Here is a 21,228-nt window from a genome sequence, read left to right on the forward strand (position 1 = left end):
TTTAAATATGTTAGTAAAATCAGTGACATGGGCTTCCCTGGTGGCGCAGTGGTTGGGAATCTGCCTGCCAATGCAAGGGACATGGGTTCGAGCCCTGATCTGGGAAGATCCCACATGCTGCGGAGCAACTAGGCCCGTGAGCCACAACTACTGAGCCTGCGCGTCTGGAGCCTGTGCTCCGCAACGGGAGAGGCCGTGACAGTGAGAGGCCCGCGCACCACGATGAAGAGTGGCCCCCCCTCGCCGTAACTGGAGAAAGCCCTCGCACAGAAACGAAGACCCAACACAGCCAAAAATAAATAAATAAATAAATAAATAAATAAATAAATAAATAAATTTTAAAAAAAAATCAGTGACATGCTTTTCACTGCCCAGTTTGGAATTTCAAATTTGTTCATAGTTTGTTTATCTAATACTAGTTGTTACCTTTAGTATAGGTGCTTCTAACACTTGGAGTGGAGAAAATAGATTATAATTTAAAACTTTAACATAGATTTATGTTAAGTATTTTGGTATTATTTCTGATTTTGATTAGAAGAAATCTTACACCTGTTCCTGTTTTCTAAGGCATACTTTCCAACTTCTGTTAGCTTTAGAAGTTTGCAAATCCCATATTTACCTTTTGTTTCAGTTACAAACCAGTGGACCATAAGCTTATTTGGCTACCCTTACGGGAGGCATTTGAGGAACTCTTTGCTCAGACATTTTCCAAGAAGCAAAACTTTACATTCTTGGGACACATTCAGACCTGTTACAGGCAGAAACGGTGGCACGATCTCCTCAGACTAATGCAACATGTGCACAGGTCAGCTGTCAACAAGGATGGAAAAGAGAGTGAGACTGGTAAGAATGTGACCCAGGCTGCCAGTGGGAGGGCATGAGGCTGAAGTTTAATTAGCAGAATTAGGAGAAGAGTTTGGGGGAAGAATGAAGCAATACACATTAGAGCTTTCTAGGACTTTAGGCAGAGCTGACTAATTTTGAAGCATTGCTGCTCCTGTGACTCTAGTCAAGATTTCCATCAAAACAGGTGGTCGCTGATGTTGATGTACAGTACCACTTAGTGGTTAGTAAGTCACATGTGCTTAGAAGAAGAGGTTACTTCCAGAAAACTGGATTCCACAGCGAGTGGGGCTTTTGGTGGCTTAGTTATCTTCTTCCTCATCTATAAAGTGGGAATAAGAGTACCTACTTCAAAGGGTTGTTGTGAGGATAAACGAGTTAACCAATACGTATGCATATAAACAAACTGATTAGTATAGTGGCTGCACATGGTTGGCATTATGTAAGTGTTTGGACTTAATTTTTTATACTTCTAAGATGTGATTTTTGTGTGTGTTATGTTAATTGTGTGGTTTTTTTTAAGTTATATATATTACAACTCAAAGTGTATGTTAAATTCTTGTCTTTATTTTTCTCTAGGGTCATTACTAAAAGAGAAGTGGGAAGCATTTGGTCTTAGACTCAACCATGCCCAACAACAGATGAAAATGACTGAAAATGCCCTATTGTTTGCATTTGTAGAGGTATTTTGCTTTGGTTGTTTAGGTTAAGGGAATGCTGAATTGATGCAAAATGCAAATTTAAGGAGACTACTGTTTTGTATTCTCTTCATGTTGACATTTTTAGGGCTTGTTGTTTAAGACAGTAAACACTTAATGAAATAATTCTTTGGGGGGAAGATTTTCTTTAATGTCCTTTATAGAAATTATAAAGTCTTGGTGAACACCATCATTACTATTTTTAAAGATGCAGTTGAGAACAACTAGTGAATTTTTTTATTGTTTCATAGCTCTGTGTGTGTGTGAGAGAGAAAGAGAGAGACAGAGAGAGAGACAGAGAGACAGAGAGAGAGAGAGATTTGGGTCCATTCCTGTTAGGACACATTTTTGATTCCAGTGCATGGGTAGCTCTACTGTTTTCTCTCCTGTGACCTTGCAGGATCAACTTAGTTAAATGTTTGTGACTTAAGCTTTTTATATTTTTATTAAAGAAAATTGTTTCTGTGGCACTCTTCAGACCACACTCTAAGGGAGGTGTAGGAATCTTACTTGAGATGATGTCTTAGTGAGAGAGAAAGTCCCTCAACCATATATCCATTGTTGTGGGAAATTTAGTCATCAGTGCTTAATCTTAGTATGATTGTTTCTAATATAACCAATGAAAATGTCAAGCGCTCCCAAAATAGGGTCTATACCTATTTCATGACTTGACATTACACTGGATTTTAATATGTTTGTTCCGTTTTATTTTTTTCAGTTTTATTTACAGAAGATTCTTTGTTAGGATCACCATGAAAACAAAAGCATAAAGCAGTTTAATAATAGTAAAACAATTAAGTTTCTGATGTTGTGTCACTTGAGTAGATTGTCAGTTCATTGCTTTTGGAAATAGAACTTGAGATCAAATCAGTAGAGATGAGGAAAGATTCATCTTGATATTCTTCAGCACCTGTGAAAGGCTCTGAATTACAACCACTATACACTCTTGATTTAGTCATTTATCTTTTCTTGGTATACTCATAGCCTGACCCTGTATTTATTTTGGGTCTTTTTAATAACCATTTGGTTACCTTTAAACATCTGAATACATTGTAAGTTATTATTTGCCTTAGCATCCATATAATGGGATGGTCTAGTTTATTGCATCTCATCAGAGAGATTCCCTTGACCCTTTTGGATATTTGAAAAAAAGTTAACTTGACCTTAACTCTGGCAACCAGCTGGCAGCCATTTGGCACTAAGGTGTCAGCTCAACAGGTAGGAGCGGTTTGCCCTTGCCTCTGCTGCTGACCCTGCTCACATAACTGTTCTTGGTGAGTGTGTTTGTGTTTGAAATGGACCCTTAACATTTTACTTCATCTTCTAGGGTGCATTAGCTCAGGCTGTAAAGAAAGGAGAGTGGATCTTGTTGGATGAGATTAATCTGGCTGCTCCAGAAACATTGGAATGTCTGAGTGGTTTACTTGAAGGCTCCTCTGGCTCTCTGGTGTTGCTGGATCGAGGAGACACAGGTAGCACTTGATCCCCTTGGGGTTTGACTTGATGCGAGGCCTTTTGGCCTCTTTAAAGTAATACTCTTGGGACTTCCCTGGTGGTCCAGTGTGTAAGACTCCATACTCCCAATGCAGGGGGCCTGGGTTGGATCCCAGGTCTGGGAACTAGATCCGGCATGCTGCAACTAAGAGTCTGCATGCCACAACTAAGACCCGGGGCAGCCTAAATAAATAAATAAAATGTTTTTTTAAAAAAGTAATATTCTTTTGGTTAGGTAGATTACATGGGCCTCCCAGTGTGATTTATTTATTCTGTAGATAGTAATTTTCTGCAAAGTCTTATTGTTAGGTGATATAGGGAATGAAAAGAATACGATAATTTGTCAAGGCATTTGGGTAGTGAGTAATAAGGCATGCACGCTCAGTGACAGTGTACGCGCTGGTGAATAGGTGACGAAACATAAATAGCATGAACAACCTCACCATAAGAGATGGTGGGATGGCAGTTTAAGATTAAGTTGTGTACGTAGATCTGGAAACTGATTTCATTGGGGTTTGAGAAAAGGCAAGGATGGTTGAGCAGCCAGTACCAACCTTGCTGAGCCTTGAGGCATAGTGGTTCACCCTGGGGTTCAGTGGAGTTAGTCTTCCCCTGATCACTTATTGTTACAAGTTGTTGAGAATTTATAGTTTTCTTTTAACAGAACCACTGGTTCGTCATCCGGATTTCCGTTTATTTGCGTGTATGAATCCAGCAACTGATGTGGGCAAAAGAAATCTCCCACCAGGAATAAGAAACAGGTAAGGGGACATGGCTTGGTTCCTGGAGCTGTTTTTAAAATTAAGTTCTCTTTATTGATTGATTGGTAGTATTAACGTAACCAACCCTCATAACAATGCTTGAAATTTATTGATTGCTGATACAGGAATATTTTTACTTGTAGTAGTCTTCTTTCTATAGGTGGTAGGAATGTGGAAAACTCCAGAACACTGGGAGTTTTTTTCCTTTGGGTTGTTCGTGTGACATTTAATGGCTCATGGATATTGTTGAAAACAAAAATCTTTGCTCCTTCAGATAGCCTTTTAGCTATTAGAAAACCTTCACATAACAAAATAATAGTATATCATATAGCAACGTAAGTGCATTTTAGGCAGAGTCTTCTTGAATGAGACTAATGATGTGTTAAAGAACATTTAAGTTTCAGTTTTCATCATTAAGCACAGACTGACATGAACAAGATGTTTTATGTATGTAGCATTTGGGAAAAGATAAATGACCTTGAAGAACCTAAGGGCAGGACAGGAATAAAGACGCAGACATAGAGAATGGACTGGAGGACATGGGGAGGGGGAAGGGTAAGCTGGGAAGAAGTGAGAGAGTGGCATGGACATATATACACTACCAAATGTAAAATAGATAGCTAGTGGGAAGCAGCCTCATAGCCCAGGGAGATCAGCTCCGTGCTTTGTGACCACCTAGAGGGGTGGGATAGGGAGGGTAGGAGGGAGACGCAAGAGGGTGGGGATATGGGGATATATGTATATGTATAGCTGATGCACTTTGTTATAAAGCAGAAACTAACACACCATTTTAAAGCAATTATACTCCAATAAAGATGTTTAAAAAAAGATAAATGACCTTGTTTATTGTTGGTAACCTTTCATTGAATCTGAGTTTTAAAATAGTGTTAAAACTTTACTAGATCTTCTCCCACATTATAAAAGTAGTAAAAACTTTTTAGGAAAATTTTTTCAACCACAAGTATGTATTTTCCTTTGCTACAACTATGAAATTTTGATAGTGAGGAGGCTTTTTTGTTATTGTTGCATGTACTTTTTGTAACATATAGTTGTAATCAAAAACACCTGAAAATGAGGATAAATAAAGTCTTATTTTTGTAACTGTTTTTGCAAGGACTGTTTGACTTTCTTCGAAGTAGTAATGGTAGATTTTTGGTAGCGGTTACATTATTTTCTATTTCATTATGATCAATCTGTATCTCAAGTTGAAAGGCCTTCATAATTCATATTACAAGCAGGTAAAATGAGTTTATATAATTTCTGTCTTGTGTTTTTGTACTGTTGGAATAGCTGTATTAACTTCCTCAGAAATGGTTATTATGGAATAATAATTGTCTTAACAGGTTCACAGAACTTTATGTAGAAGAATTGGAAAGTAAAGAAGACTTACAGATCCTTATTGTGGATTATCTGAAAGGGTTGAGTGTGAACAGGAGCACAGTGCAAGGAATCATAACGTGGGTTCTTTTTGGTTTCTCTTTGTAAACTTCTCCTCTGAGCATAAAAATGTGTACCTCATGCACGTATACTGTTTTCTTCTTTTTTGCTTCTAACGAGAGAAGACTGATGGAAGGATTATTTAGATTTTACTTTAATGTTGGAACCTTATGGACTCCCTTGGATTTTCCTAAGGAAACTACCTAGAGAGCTTATGAGAATATGTATTGTCAATACCTATGAGAATATGTAAACAATTAGATAATGCTCTCCTAGTTACTTCTTTATTCACAGCTAAGAGTTTGAATCCCTTGAGGATATATAAATGGCTTGTATTTTGATCTGCCTTGGTGATATCCTACTTTTTGCAATTTGCATATTAGCTTTGTGGAATGTAGAGGGGGGAAGGTTGATATAATTGATTGAGGCCAGTTTGGAATTATTAGAGTCTTAGCTGAATGAAGTATAGAGTGGTTATATTGCTTGGTGCTTTAATTTGAGTTTCTTTCCTCTGTTTTTTGTATGCCATGTGGAAAGGGTACAATCTTTTGTATCATACACCCTGGGTTCTAGTGCTGGCTCTGTCATCTGGGGCACATCACTTAGTTGATTTTATCTGTGTTCTCTAAAACAAGATATACAATATGTAAAGATTTTGAAGTTGGATCATATTAGTGTTTTACTTTGCTTTTTGTGCTTTTTTCTTTATTTTTTTTTTTTTACAAATAGTTATTGAGTGGCTCAGATGATAGGGATACAGTTATAAATAAAACAGACAATCTTGGTTCTTTTCAGGGAGCTTTAATTCTACAGGTGAAGATAATCAGTAAATACTGTTATTTTTGGTTGTGATAAGTGAAGAAAAAGAACATATAAAGCAAAATGCTGGTTAGAAAATAAAACTTGGAGCCCGGTTTTAAATAGGTTAGTCAAAGAGGTATTTGTCAAAGGGCTTCGGAGTGGTTTGTCACACCACATTTTAAAATCAGAGCACTTTTTGTTAGCCAAGAATATTTAGACAAAAGCGTAAATATGTGTAGTTAAAATTCAAAAAGCTGGAGATAAAGCAGTGTGGCTAAAGTGTGGCTCTTATAAAATGCTAATAGGGCTTCCCTGGTGGCGCAGTGGTTGAGAGTCTGCCTGCCGATGCAGGGGACACGGGTTCGTGCCCCGGTCCGGGAGGATCCCACATGCCGCGGAGGGACTGGGCCCGTGAGCCATGGCCACTGAGCCTGCGTGTCCGGAGCCTGTACTGCGCAACGGGAGAGGCCACAACAGTGAGAGGCCTGCGTACAGCAAAAAAAAAAAACAAAAAAAAAAACTGATAGTACAAGAGGTTCATGTCCCATATATAAAAACCCACTTCTGGAATGTGGAGTCTTTCTACAAAAGAAAGAATGTCTAGCTAGATTGCAAGGAGGGAAGACAGATCTCATTGGGGCAAGAACTTGGGTTTCATCTCTTTATTTGGTTGCACTGGGTCTTAGCTGTGGCAGGTGGGCTCTTTAGTTGTGGCGTGTGAACTCTTAGTTGCTGCATGCATGTGGGATTTAGTTCCCTGACCAGGGATTGAATCTGGGACCCCTGCATTGGGAGTGTGGAGTCTTATCCACTGTACCACCAGGGAAGTCCCTTGGGTTTCATCTCTGACACATGTTTGGTTATACTTGATCTTGTGGCATGTGATCATGAATTTCATGAATTTTTTTTTTTTTTTTTGGCTACTTTGGGTCTTTGGTGCTGTGTGTTGGGCATTCTCTAGTTGCGGCAAGCGGGGTCTGTTCTTCATTGCGGCGCACAGGCTTCTCATTGCGGTGGCTTCTCTTGTTTCGGGCACAGGCTCTAGGCTTGTGGGCTTCAGTAGTTGCGGCGTGTGGGCTCAGCATTTGTGGCTCGCGGGCTCTAGAGCGCAGGCTCAGTAGTTGCGGCGCACGGGTTTAGTTGCTCCACGGCATGTGGGATCTTCCCGGACCAGGGCTTGAACCCATGTACCCTGCATTGGCAGTGGATTCTTAACCACTGCACCACCAGGGAAGTCCTTCATGAATTTTTGAGATTTGCACTTGATGTTTCAGTCTGAAACTTCTTCCCTCTTGTCATCTTCTGGACTTCTAAATTATGTAGTAATGAAATTAGAAATGGTCACCATATCATCATGCTTTTTAACATTTTGTCATTGTTGATTATAACCGTATCTGTAGACTTTCTTTTAAAATACCATTACTTTTGTTTTCTGTGTGCTTATCCATCACCATTAGAGATTACCCAGGGACTTCATTTGACCCTCATATTAAAGCCGACTTTGGAACCCTGTGTTTGGATTCAGTGTATTCTTGCTAAGGGCCTCTCATATCTCACTACCATTCCCTTAAAAAATCAGACACATCTCACCTTTCTCCTCTTTCCATCCTAAGGGAAATTGATCAATATTCATTTTATTATTTTTGATGCTCTAAGAAGTTGTATGTAAGCTTGGCCATCTAATCTATAAAAATGCCTTTTGGTCCTTTTGTAGAGAAATGGGAACAACAGCAAAATAGTAGGGCTTATTAGTTAATAAAATAAATCTTTTGAACTGCATCCTCTCTGTAGGTTCTATACAGCTGTGCGGAAGGAGTCTGGGACAAAATTGGTGGATGGGACCGGCCATAGACCTCACTACAGCCTTCGGACTCTCTGTAGGGCCCTGCGATTTGCAGCCTCCAATCCGTGTGGCAACATCCAGCGCTCGCTCTATGAGGTCTTTGTACAGTCTGTGTTTGGTTGGGAGCTTGTTGGATGGGCACACCATGGGGAAGGAGCAAGTGGGGATGCCCATGCCAGGGTTGCCAGTGTTTTCTGTTTAGTCAGATGAGCTCAGAACTTTTCATACCGGAACTACCCTGCCCTTTTTCTACCATTGTGTCCCATTTAAAAGTTGTTCTGGGGCTTCCCTAGTGGCGCAGTGGTTAAGAATCCACCTGCCAATGCAGGGGATACAGGTTCAAGCCCTGGTCCAGGAAGACCCCACATGCTGCGGAGCATCTAAGCCCGTGCGCCACAGCTACTGAGCCTGGGCTCTAGAGCCTGTGAGCCACAACTACTGAAGCCCGCGCATCTAGAGCCCGTGCTCCGCAACAAGAGAAGCCCCCGCAATGAGAAGCCCACGCAATGAGAAGCCCACGCATTGCAACGAAGAATAGGCCCCGCTCGCCGCAACTAGAGAAAGCCTGCACACAGCAATGAAGACCCAACGCAGCCAATTAATTAATTAATTAATTAATTAAAATAAAGTAAAATAAATAATGAAAAATACATTCTTTAAAAAAAAAAAGTTGTTCTGGGCACCAGCGCCACCCGAGAGGTTGAATTTTGTTTCTGAAATAAGTTGGCCTGTTATTGCAGAAGGATAAATAGTGTTACATGTATTTGTGTTTTCTCTAGGGCTTTTGTTTGGGTTTCTTAACACAGCTTGACAGGGCATCACACCCAATAGTTCAGAAGCTCATCTGTCAGCACATTGTTTCTGGCAATGTTAAAAGTCTGCTGAAGCAGGTAGGTTCCTTTTTGATTTTTGACTTAAATGAAAGGCTGAAATATCAAATTGTTAGCTGTTTTGATTTTGGTTTTGGTTTTTTTGCAAAACTTGTTTCTAATTATAAAAGTTGTCAGTTTGTTCCACAAAATTTTAACATAGGTGGTGAAAATTCCTGATAATCCTGATCTTTGGAGATTTAAACACTATAGTTAGTCCTTTCCATCTAAATCGTGTGTGTGTGTGTGTGTGTGTGTGTGTGTGTGTGTGTGTGTTTACATATATATATATATTTAAAAGTTAAAAAACCTTTTTTATATATTCAAATTCTAATATATGTGTGTGTAGATTTATCAAGGTAAACTCTAATACAGGCATACCTCACTTTATTGCAGTTTGCTTTATTGCACTTAGTAGATACTGCAGTTTTTTACAAATTGAAGGTCTGTGGCAACCCTATGTTGTCAGTGATGGTTAGCATTTTTAGCAATAAAGCATTTTAAAATGAAGATACATACATCTTTGTTAGACATGTTACTGCACACCTAATAGATTGTAGTACAGTGTAAACATAACTTTCATATGCATTGAGAAACCAAAAAATTTGTGTGACTGGCTTTATTGCCGTATTGGCTTTATTGTGATATTTGCTTTATTGCCGTAGTCTGGAATCAAATCTGGAAAATCTCCAAGGTCTGCCTGTATATATGTAATATAAGTAATATAAATGAAACCGTCTCATAAGAATGTTCTGTAGTTTCCTTTCTTAACCTAACTATATCCTGGATATATTTTTATGTCTGTACCACAGATCACTGTGAGTGACGTGCTTTCTAATTGTCACATAGCATTTCATTGGAAGCTTGTGCCACAGTTTATCTGCACACCCCCCCTTCTGACTGATGGTTGGGCTTTTTTTCCCCTTTCCTTTTCTTGTTTCTATTATACACAATAACCGTTCCAGTTTGACAGGAAATCACAGAATAACATGGGATTGAAAGAGGCTGAGAGAAACTGGCTCACAAACTGACTTGTTTGTCTATTGCTTGCTCTTTAGGAAGAAAGAGCCATTGGGATTGTGGGTACTTTGGATTCAGTGTTTTTTCCTTTTAAAAAATTATACAAGTAACACACGAATATATACTTTTGGTAAACTGTGACAATGCTGAGAAAAGACTCAAGCTTGCTTCGATTATTATCGCATTACCATTCCCCTCCACTTATTTTTTTGTATGCTTTCCTCATGCTTATATATGATGGTGGCTTAACAGTTCTTTTTTCTCACTGCTCTTCTGCCCAACTGAGAAGTCCTTAAAAGCAGTGCCTACAACTGTGGCTTCAAGTCAGGGGGCTAAATGTTCTAGAAGAGCACTTTTCTATAGCTATGTATCTGACCACCATTTGACCATTTTTGATCTATAAAAGTGGCAGTTTTGTATCAATCAACTTAACTTCCACCATACCTTCAAAAGGTTATGCCATCATCTACAGTATTATCCTTAACAGATTAGTTTCTCTGGAGGGTTGCTTTTATTTTTAATGTCTTCTAGGGGATCCAGAACATAGTAGTGCATAGCGCCCCCCTCTCCCCGCCCCAATACAACACTGGCTGTGTTTTGGGAATGTGGTTTGTATGAAATACATGTTTTTGACCAAAATACTTAGAGTGGGACGTTTGGTAGATGAGAGAAGAGAACTGAGTCATAAACTATCTGAGAAATTATTTTCATTCAAGTTTTCCCCCATATCTACCTAACCCCACCTGAATTTTAAAACCAGTACATGTCGCCATTTTGTTCTCCTTCCTCAAAGTAATTTTTTTTCATGTTCATTTGTGGGTTTTAATGTTGAAAGCATCCAGAACAAGCAGCATTCTTGGTGACAGTTTTTTTCCCACTTTACACCCCTCTCTGAAAGCCATAGTTGTCGTGGGTCTGTGGGTTATTTCTCTAACTCTTGTGTCTTTCAGCCTATTCCAGAACCAAAAGGAGGTCGACTTATCCAGGTGGAAGGCTACTGGATTTCGGTGGGAGACAAGGAACCTACAATAGATGAGACATATATCCTCACGTCTTCCGTCAAGCTGAACCTGAGAGACATAGTCCGAGTGGTCTCTGCAGGGTGTGTGGACCTTTTCTAACACTGCTCTGTTGTCTTACCAGCATAGGCATTGCTGAAAGTCTAGTCCTACTTGCTGAACTTTCAAAGGGCTCTATTGTTATTCATTGGCTGAGTGAATAATTATTTTCTAAGTCAATCCTGTCACTTTTCTCCAGACACAAAACATCGTTTCTAGTTGTACCTTTGGTGGGAGCAATATGGACACAGATTATTTTGGCCATCATTAAGGTTGCTTTTTAGTATTTTGCTGATGGATACTCATTACCCATTACTTGTTCAGTGAGTAACAGTTACTCCCGCTTACTGTTTCTCACTAGTGCAAGAGAGGCTGGAATTACTTTCCTCGGTAGTTTCTGAGGAACCTTTTTTTTTGCGGTACACGGGCCTCTCACTGTTGTGGCCCCTCCCGTTGCAGAGCATAGGCTCCGGACGCACAGGCTCAGCGGCCATGGCTCACGGGCCCAGCCGCTCCGCAGCATGTGGGATACTCCCGGACCGGGGCACGAACCCGTGTCCCCTGCATCGGCAGGTGGACTCTCAACCACTGCACCACCAGGGAAGCCCCTGAGGAAGCATTTTTACATAGAAACTTCTCACGGCTTAAGAAACGTTCTATTAGTAGTACATAGGTATATAAAAATGTTCTCTTATGAAGATGTTAAATGTTATAGTTGTTCTTTTTTAAATAGTACATGATTTAATTCTGGTTTCTGTCTTTTTTTTTCTCTTTTTAATTGCTTTATTGGCTGATCCTTTAAAGAACATATCCAGTGCTGATTCAGGGAGAGACATCAGTGGGTAAAACAAGCCTGATACGGTGGCTGGCCGCAGCTACTGGTAACCACTGTGTGCGTATTAACAACCACGAGCACACAGATATTCAGGAGTACATTGGTTGTTATACATCCGACTCCTCAGGGAAGCTCATGTTTAAAGAAGGTAAGGTTGTAATTCTATTTCTTGGGTCTCCTCAAACAATTTTCATCCTTTCCAGTTGAGGCACAGGATGGATGCCATAATAGCTGTTTTTTCTTTCTCCCTGAGCTATGTGATGGTTAAAGGGTGATGGTTAGGGCCCCAGCTTCCTTTGAGCCAGACGAACCTTGTTGGCTGTACACAGGACTGGGGCCTAGGTTTTTTTTGCTTTTTAAAAAATTAATTAATTAATTAATTTTTGGCTGTGTTGGGTCTTTGTTGCTGCACGCGGGCTTTCTCTAGTTGCGGAGGCTACTCTTCATTGTGGTGCGCGGGCTTCTCATTTTGCGGTGGCTTCTCGTTGTGGAGCACGGGCTCTAGGTGCATGGGCTTCAGTAGTTGTGGCACGTGGGCTTAGTTGCTCCGTGGCATGTGGGATCTTCCCAGACCAGGGATGGAACCTGTGTCCCCTGCCTTGGCAGGTGGATTCTTAGCCTCTGCACCACCAGGGAAGTCCTGGGGCCTAGTTTTGAAGAGTGCAGTTGAACTACATCATTTCCTAGAGAATCAGAAGAGGGGTAAGCATTGAACAGAGGGAAGCTGAGAATAGATGAGAATGTGGTGACTTAAATGAAAGTAGACTTCAGGGGAAAAAGTAAGTTGTGAATGTAATATTCATCAACTTTGGCTCCCCCTTTGTGCAAAATCAAAAGGAGTGGCCTTCCCTGGTGGCGCAGTGGTTGAGAGTCTGCCTGCCGACGCAGGGAACATGGGTTCGTGCCCCGGTCTGGGAAGGTCCCACATGCTGTGGAGTGGCTGGGCCTGTGAGCCATGGCTGCTGAGCCTGTGTGTCCGGAGCCTGTGCTCCGCAATGGGAGAGGCCACACAGTGAGAGGCCCGCGTACCGCAAAAAAAAAATAAAAAATAATAAAAAATAAAACGGAGTATGTTTAATTGAAAATTATGCTTCCTTGATACTCACAACCACAAATTATTTGGGGACATGACTAGCTGCAGGGAATAATTTGCTTTGAAATTTAATGATAATCTAGGATTTTTTGATTTGTATATAACATTTTTAAAAAAACTTTGGACTAATTTATGCACTAATTTTCAGTATGTATTTCCTCTAAGGTGTTCTTATTGATGCTATGAGAAAGGGCTATTGGATTATTTTAGATGAGTTAAATTTGGCCCCTACCGATGTGCTAGAGGCACTGAACAGACTGTTGGATGATAACCGTGAATTGCTCATAACAGAAACACAAGAAGTTGTTAAAGCACATCCTCGCTTCATGCTTTTTGCTACCCAGAATCCCCCAGGACTTTACGGAGGCAGAAAGGTGTGTAGCATTTGCCCCCTTACTCCTGTTTTTTACCGAATCGAGTAGAAAAGTCGTCTTGGTAAGACTGAGATGTTTTTACCTCTGTTGAAGGATTTTTCTTTTTGTGGTGAATAGCAGAGCATACATTTTGGAAATTAAATGAAAGGTCCTTTGTATCATGTTGTTTCTGTGCATTTCCCAGATGCTTTCTAGAGCCTTCAGGAATCGATTTGTGGAATTGCACTTTGATGAACTGCCTAGTTCTGAGTTGGAAACAATCTTGCACAAGCGGTGTAGCTTGCCACCCTCCTACTGCAGCAAGTTGGTTAAAGTCATGCTGGAGCTTCAGGTATCCCATCTCTCCATCATTTAGCTTCAAATGGACTGTGTTGATTAGATTTGGTGGTCAGAATCTGAGGCTCCCTGGGGTAGAAACAGCCCATCCACCCATTTATTATTTTTTTCAGAGTAAGGATCTGATCTTTAAAACTCATTCCGTTAATATCCAGTTTTTGGTTTTGTGTTGTAAATTGGCAATTTAATACCATGTTAAAATTTTTCTGATAATTATATGTGATGACAGTTCCCTACTTGTGGATAATATGGAACATTTTACTTAGGTTGGAATTTGGCATCAACAAACTGCAGTTTTTGTTTTTTAAATGGGTGTAATCCTTGAGTGGACATAACTAAAAGAGATCCTTTATGTGTGGCTCTCCCTTTTCAGTTCTACAAAGCTACAGTTTGTTTTTTTTTTTTAAGAATGTCCCTCCCCCCTTTTTTCCTAAAGATTTCCCAGAACTTACTCGTCATTTATTTATTTATTTGTTGCGGCAGATGGGCTCCTCAGTTGCAGTCGTGGGCTCCTTAGTTGCGGCTTGTGGACTCCTTAGTTGTGGCATGCAAAAACTCTTAGTTGCGGCATGCATCTGAGATCTAGTTCCCTGACCAGGGATTGAACCCGGACCCCTTGCATTGGGAGCGTGGAGTCTTAACCACTGCACCACCAGGGAAGTCCCAAGAATATCCCATTTATTTTATGGGGTTAAAAGTGGTTTTTATCAGAATTATACACTGTTAAATTACTTCCTAGAAAGCTAATAATTGCCACTCTTACTACTGTGGTCCCACACTGTGGGATTAATTTTCCTGCGTGTTTGCCACTATTTGTATTATTATTTGTAATTGTTTTCTATGTGTTACATGAGATGGAATTCCATTATTTGTTATGTTTTTTACTTACACATGGGTTTGAACATTTATCTTCAAACGATTGCAGTCCCTTTACTTTTTTTTTTTTTTTTTTTTTGTGGTACCCGGGCCTCTCACTGCTGTGGCCTCTCCCGCCGTGGAGCACAGGCTCCGGACGCTCAGGCCCAGCGGCCATGGCTCACGGGCCCAGCCGCTCCGTGGCACGCGGGATCCTCCCGGACCGGAGCACGAACTCACGTCCCCTGCATCGGCAGGTGGACTCTCAACCACTGCGCCACCAGGGAAGCCCTGCAGTCCCTTTACATTTAAGAAAAATTAATCTTAGTGGAATGAATCATTTTTATGGGAGCTTAAATTTGTCAGGAATTTTGTATAAGTTGTACTGTACGCTTGCCATTGCCCTTTTTCATTTGTTTTGGTCCTTTAATAGTCCTATCGCAGAGGTTCTTCAGTGTTTGCTGGAAAGCAAGGCTTCATCACCCTCCGTGATCTGTTCCGATGGGCTGAGCGATACAGATTGGCTGAGCAGACGGAGAAAGAGTATGACTGGTTGCAGCACTTAGCCAACGATGGTATGCGCTCAGCACATGCTCTGTAACTGTGGACGTAGGGCAGATTGCATGCTGTGTTATTACAACAAATCTTGCCCAAATTGTCGTCAGTATGTATATTTTACTAGGCATTGCAGGAACAGAGCTGTTCTCCCTCAAGTCCTGACTGATGTTGTAAGTGGTCCTATTTCTGCAGGCCTCTGTGCTGTTATGTTTTGGTTGCTAAGGTTTTCTCACTCTTAGCTTCAGGTGGCTCCCTGTGGGAGTCAGGATATGGACATAACGCCTTTAGGAGTTTAGGCAGGTGGTTGGTGGGGGTCTTTGAGCACCTTTTATCTGCATTGTGGTGACCATGGAGAGTTATGTTTGCGCCTTAGAGACGTACAGAAAACTGACGGGTTGGATAATACCAGAGTTCTGAGCCAAGGTAGTTACGTCATCTGAGACTCAGGTTTGTTTACTTTGGTTTAATCAATGGGAAGAATTTGTATGTTCCTCTCTGTGCTAGCATAGAAAGCCTTTCTGAATCTTCTGAATTGAAACGTCTTGATGAGTCCTTAACAGGGTGGTTACTAAGCGTGGGGAGGAAATAAAACTAACCCATGAGAGTTACATTTTCTCTTCGCTGGGAAAGAGTACAGGGAGGAGCCCCCTTTTTAAACTTTCTTTATCGAGGTATAACATAAAATGTAACAGTAAAGGGGGTAAAGTGCTCTGTTATTTCATGTGCAGCTTAATGTATTTTTACATAGGTGGGTACCCAGGTAAATCACCACCTCGGGAAAGATTTAGGATATTTCCAGTACCTCAGAAGATTCCTTCATGGCTCTTGCCAGCCTTAACTCCTAGAGATAGATAATCGCTGCTCTGACATCTGTCACCAGTGATGGATTCTGCCTGAGCTTGTGCTTCATCTAAATAGTATCATGCAGTATGTACTCTTGTGTCTGGCTTCTTTTCACTCAATCTAATGTGAGATTCAGCCATGCTGTTTTGTACGTCAGGACTTCATTCCTTTTAAATTATTACTGTGTTGTAACCCATTGTATGGGAGATACCGTGATATGTTTGTCTGTTCTCTTGTTGATGGACATTTGGGTCATTTCTGCTTTTTAGCTATTAGAAAGAAAAGCTGCTCTGAACATTCCTGAGTGTCATTTGGTGCACGTGAGTTCATTTGTGTTGGATTACCTAGAAGTCGTGTTGCCAAGGCAGAGGGCAGGCATATCGTTAGTTGTAGTAAGTTCTCCTGGTTTTCCAAAGTAGTTCTTCAGGTTTCCTCTTCCCAGCAGCTAATGCTCCATAGTATCAGTGTCCCTTGGTATTGACACTTGACGGTTCCTTTTCTTTTTCTTTCAAGGTTTTATGCTTCTGGCAGGCCGGGTCAGGAAGCAGGAGGAGGTTGATGTGATTCAAGAAGTCCTTGAAAAACATTTCAAGAAAAAATTGTGTCCTCAATCCCTCTTCTCCAAAGAAAATCTCCTAAAATTGCTGAGTGAGTAGGCCATCACATCCAGAGGAGAATAAATTGAGTTGTATTCATATTAGAACCTAAATATGTACTCTGCCTTTGATAGGTAAATTGTCTACTCAGATATCCACATTGGAGGCTAAATTCAGCCACGTCGTGTGGACCAAGGGCATGCGGAGACTGGCGATGCTGGTGGGAAGGGCGCTGGAATTCGGTGAACCAGTGCTGCTGGTTGGAGACACTGGGTAAAGTGGGGAGACAGTAACTCGTTTTGAGGGTTCAGTTCAATTCAGTAGAGTTCATGCAGTGTGTGCCCTTCTGGATAAGAGACATGGTAGGGTGCTGTGTTTTGGGGAAGGGCCCACTGAGCCAAGGGGCAGGCGCCCTGTGTGGCTAGATGCCCTGTGTTGGCCAGCAGTGTCTGTGGCCAGAGCTCCCCTCTCTTGTTGACTGGGGTGTTCGTGGGTGTGTATTTGGAATTCATGCTCCTTGTTAATCTGGTGTGTATCTCTTAACAGGTGTGGGAAAACTACTATCTGTCAAGTGTTTGCGGCCTTGGCAAAGCAGAAATTATACTCAGTCAACTGCCACTTACACATGGAGACGTCGGACTTCTTGGGGGGGTTGCGACCCGTGAGACAGAAGCCAAATGACAAGGTTTGTCCTGAGCAAATGATAACATGTTCATTTAAAGAATTGCAGTGAGCTCTGTGCGAGAGTCAACTGTGGGATTTTATTCCTGGTGGGGCGTACAGGTTTGATACATACCTTATCTTCAGATTTTCACTGGTCTACAAGGGACCTCCACAAGCATCCTGTTATGCGAGATCCATTCCTGTTCTCCGGTCTTTGTTTTCTGCAGAGCAACTCCAGCAGACGCCCACTAGCTACGTGTGTATTGTCTTGTGGAGCCGCCTGCCCTTTAATTTCACCCTCTTCTTTTCCAAATTGTAGGAAGAAATTGACACATCAAGACTCTTTGAGTGGCATGATGGGCCTCTGGTTCTGGCCATGAAGGAGGACGGCTTTTTCCTCTTGGATGAGATCTCCCTAGCCGACGACTCTGTCCTGGAAAGACTCAACAGGTACACGAGCGTAAGAGGTTTACCCTGTGTTTGATGCTTTTGCTGGTCTGGATTTTATAGATATTAATTCTTGTGCACAGTAATGTTCTTCATAGGTACACTGTATTCAGTAAATGTTTGAAAATGATGATGAGCTATTGCTTTTTTTGGCTTTAGCACTCAGTGTCTTTAAGAGACCTAGTTTTTCTGTTTAGCTATGAATAATCAGAAAGATGGGACTATGGGAGGATAGGGCTAAAACAAAGAAGCCCAAGTTAAAATTCTTTTTTAAGGCAAATTATGTGGCCATTATCTTAATTTTTTTTTCAAAGAACTAGAATCAAAATCCTGGATGTTACAGCTGTAAGGCCTCTCAAAACCCCAGACCAGGACGCTGACCCTCCACACCAGACTTGGCTGGCCACATAGCCCCCTAGCCGCATACTGGTGTCGGATGTGAGAGCATGTGCTTGAGTAAGAAATCAGGCTTTACTGGAGACATTCAAGCAAAGATGCCTTTCCAGAACAGAAAGGAAACTCATGCATCAGAAAAGGTGACTAGCGAACGTACTGAAAGAATATGGCTGCACAAATACTGAAATCTGATCAGATAAAACAGTTTAAGAAGTTTCTCAAAACCTACACAGTAAGCCTACGGTAAACCTGCTTTTTGCAGTGTGAAAGACTTCAGGACAAGAGAAGTAAAGCCTGAAGTGACCTCACCTGCTCAGAACATTGCTTCCAGAAATGTTTAAAAATGACACGAAGGATATCAATGAGATTTCAGGAATATCCTGTTCAACAGAATGAAGCCCTGATAGCCAGTGCAGGATGCCTTGGCCAACCACGTAGATAAGTCCTGATGGACGGATCCCTGATGAGATACCGGAAATGAGGGCTCACCTAACAGAAACCGCCCGAAAGCAGTGTGAACCAGCCATCTGTCCTGACTGGCAAATAAGAACCACTGGAGAAGCAAAATTGCTATTTACCAGAGTAATCAAAATAAGTCTTGTTGTGCAATGAAAATAGTAAGATGCAGCATTTGTTGAGACCTTAAGACTCAGCAGCTTGGTCACTTGATTAGAAAAATAAACCATTGTTTCTTCAAAATAGGTGTTCAGTCATGAGATAGGAAAAAAATTATATTACTAAAAGTAAAATAAATGGAAATAACCTGGGGGGGAAAAAACGAAACAGGGACTTCCTTGGCAGTCCAGTGGTTACGACTCCACGCTTTCACTGCCGAAGGCCCTGGTTCATTTCGTGGTCGGGGAACTAAGATCCCACAAGCTGCCCGGTCAAAAAGAAAAAGAAAAAAAAAAAAAAAACCCAAAACAGAAAACCTCAGATCAGTGTGAATCTTGATGAATACCTGTGTTTCTTTCTTTATCGAGGTATAATTTACATATCATGAAGTGTACCTGTTTTAAATGTATAATTCAATAAGTTATTTTTTTTCTTTCTTTCTTTTTTTTGGGGGGGGGGTTGTTTCTTTGTGGGGGGGGCTGGGGAGTTGGGCGGTGACCACTCCGCGCGGCTTGTGGGATCTTAGTTCCCCGACCAGAGAGCGAACCCCGGGCCCCAGCAGTGCAATTGCCAAGAGTCCTAACCACTGGACCGCCAGGACGTCCCCTAATTCGAGTTTTAGTAAATTTACTGAGTTTTGCAGCCACCACAATTCAGTTTACATTTTTATCATCCCAGTAGCATCCCTCCTGTGCATTTACAGTTTATCTTTGATGCCACCTCCTGCTCCAGGCAACTCCTCATCCACTTCATGTCTGTATAGATTTGTCTTTTCAGGAGATTTCATATAAGTGGTCTCTTCTTTAACTTTGCGTCAATGTCTTGAGGTCCCTCCATAGTATAGCCTATATCGTTAGTGTGTTCCTTTTTGTTCCTCATAGTATTTCATTGTGTAGATAATACCATATTTTTTTATCTATTCACCTCTTCTTGGTACTTGGGTTGTTTCTATATCTGTGAATAATGCTGCCATGAACATTTGCATGCTAGGCTCCCATTTTTTATTTAATTTATTTTAAAATATTTATTTGGTGGTGCCAGGTCTTAGTTGTGGCTCACCGGCTCCTTAGTTGCAGCACGTGGTCTCCTTAGTTGTAGCATGCGAACTCTTAGCTGCGGCATGCATGTGGGATCTAGTTCCCTGACCAGGGATCAAAACCAGGCCCCCTGCATTGGGAGTGTGGAGTCTTATCCACTGTGCTGCCAGGGAAGTTATGCTCCCATTTTTTAAAACAAGTGTCTTGACGTAAGTGGGAAAAGGAATTCTTTTTCTTTTGATCAGAACTGTTGTTCCACTGCATAGGAATAGGGATAACTATTCACTTTGAAGTTTGTGGCAGGAAACCATTAACTAAAGTGAAAGCTCAGCAAAGGAGATGACTTTTTTTTTCCTTTTTGAGAACACTGAAGACCACAAAATAGAATACAGAAGGCTTTTCTAATCTGACATTCTCCAATTTTTCTTCTAGTGTCCTCGAAGTGGAAAAGTCTCTGTTATTAGCTGAGAAAGGCAACCTAGAGGACAAGGATAATGAGGTAGAGCTGTTGACTGCTGGGAAGAAATTCCGTATCTTGGCAACCATGAACCCCGGGGGTGACTTTGGGAAGAAAGAGGTAAAACTGTGTTCTTGAAGCATAATTTTTTTCTGCCTTTTGACCTCAGCTCACTGTACCCATAAATACAGTATGTAAAAATGGGTCTGGAATTTTATGTGGTAAAAACTGAGTAAAAGATAAAAATCCAGAAAGAGTCATTATAAGCTTGAAAAATAATTCTGACAGATAAAACATTTCCTTATTTGATGTCTCACTTTTGTATGTGCCTGAAATTTCATTATTTCAATCACTTTGCCTGGCTTTTTACATACCTTAAGGTAACAAAGTCTCATGAGAGCTCTGTGTGGAAGTTATTACGCTAGTTTTATGGATGAGAAAAGTTGAAACTGAAGTTTATTCTCCCGTTCTGCTTCTAGAGTCTACTCTGTTAAACACGAGAGTGATGATATGAATGACTTAAAGTGACAAAAAAGCAGTCACAGCCAGGATCCTGTCCTGGTTTTGCAGGTGGAGAGTATCTGTTCCCTCAGGGCTCATGTGGGTCCCCCTCAGACTGTTGGTAAAGGAAAGGGTGAGGGTGATTTCTTCTGTTCAGAAGGTGGTATGAGGGTCCCCCAAGCCCCACGGCTTCCAGGCTCATGAAGCCTCTCAGTGGAGAAGTCTGCGTTGTGTGTGGGACCCTGGTGTGTTCAAGTTAGGGAAAGGGTAGTGTGGTAGTAGGTCAGGATGATGAGCAGAAATGGGTTGATCGGGAATGAAAGTAGTTAAGATTCTTGGTAGCTTGGTGGCTGCCTGAAATGTGAAAATGATATTTAGGGCCTGATTTTCCTCAGTAGCATAAGAAGAAAGATGATCACTGTGCTTTGGGAAATGTACTGGAGGGAAGAAATAACATACAGCACAGTTTCAAAGTATGAAAACAGGCGCTGCGGCACATGGAAATAGCACAGAAAGATCTGATTTCAAGGTTGTATGTGTTAACTTGCCTGTCAGGTTAGCTTAAGTTTGTTTTAGAGATTGCCGGCTTTTACCGAAGGGAAAGATAGCTTTTGGTTCTGCCTGCCTTGCTGCAGAGGGAGGTGGGATCCTGGAACCATGATCCTGCTCAGCCGGGATGGTGCTGAGCAGCACATGCAACCCCTGGTGCCTTTGCTGAGCTGCTCCTGGGTCCAGGCGTTGCTCCTGGTCCTGCTGTGCTAGGCCAGGTAGGCGGAGGATGGAGTTGATCTGTCCAGT

General features: G+C 41.4%; 2 protein-coding genes across 2 annotated transcripts in view; both read left to right on the forward strand.

The window, feature by feature from the left end:
- The window catches only part of MDN1 (midasin AAA ATPase 1), a 155,097-nt gene that overhangs the window by 45,773 nt on the left and 88,096 nt on the right, over positions 1–21,228 (forward strand). The window contains exons 16-32 of the mRNA XM_067702559.1: positions 632–843; positions 1,423–1,526; positions 2,869–3,013; positions 3,700–3,796; positions 5,140–5,253; positions 7,826–7,973; positions 8,657–8,767; positions 10,717–10,868; positions 11,629–11,807; positions 12,918–13,126; positions 13,311–13,457; positions 14,751–14,892; positions 16,232–16,366; positions 16,449–16,587; positions 16,861–16,999; positions 17,297–17,427; positions 19,905–20,049. Of these exons, the coding sequence (XP_067558660.1) occupies positions 632–843; positions 1,423–1,526; positions 2,869–3,013; positions 3,700–3,796; positions 5,140–5,253; positions 7,826–7,973; positions 8,657–8,767; positions 10,717–10,868; positions 11,629–11,807; positions 12,918–13,126; positions 13,311–13,457; positions 14,751–14,892; positions 16,232–16,366; positions 16,449–16,587; positions 16,861–16,999; positions 17,297–17,427; positions 19,905–20,049 (2,449 nt within the window). The remainder of the gene's footprint in view (positions 1–631; positions 844–1,422; positions 1,527–2,868; positions 3,014–3,699; positions 3,797–5,139; positions 5,254–7,825; positions 7,974–8,656; positions 8,768–10,716; positions 10,869–11,628; positions 11,808–12,917; positions 13,127–13,310; positions 13,458–14,750; positions 14,893–16,231; positions 16,367–16,448; positions 16,588–16,860; positions 17,000–17,296; positions 17,428–19,904; positions 20,050–21,228) is intronic.
- LOC137205043 (mitochondrial import inner membrane translocase subunit Tim9-like) lies at positions 17,650–18,742 on the forward strand. Its single transcript, XM_067702962.1, is given in 3 exon segments — positions 17,650–18,084; positions 18,086–18,119; positions 18,194–18,742. Coding segments are annotated over 3 exon segments (201 nt in total). The 5' UTR covers positions 17,650–17,986; the 3' UTR covers positions 18,263–18,742.

Source organism: Pseudorca crassidens, chromosome 13 (assembly GCF_039906515.1).
Source record: "Pseudorca crassidens isolate mPseCra1 chromosome 13, mPseCra1.hap1, whole genome shotgun sequence".
In the NCBI taxonomy this organism is placed as follows: Eukaryota; Metazoa; Chordata; class Mammalia; order Artiodactyla; family Delphinidae; genus Pseudorca; species Pseudorca crassidens.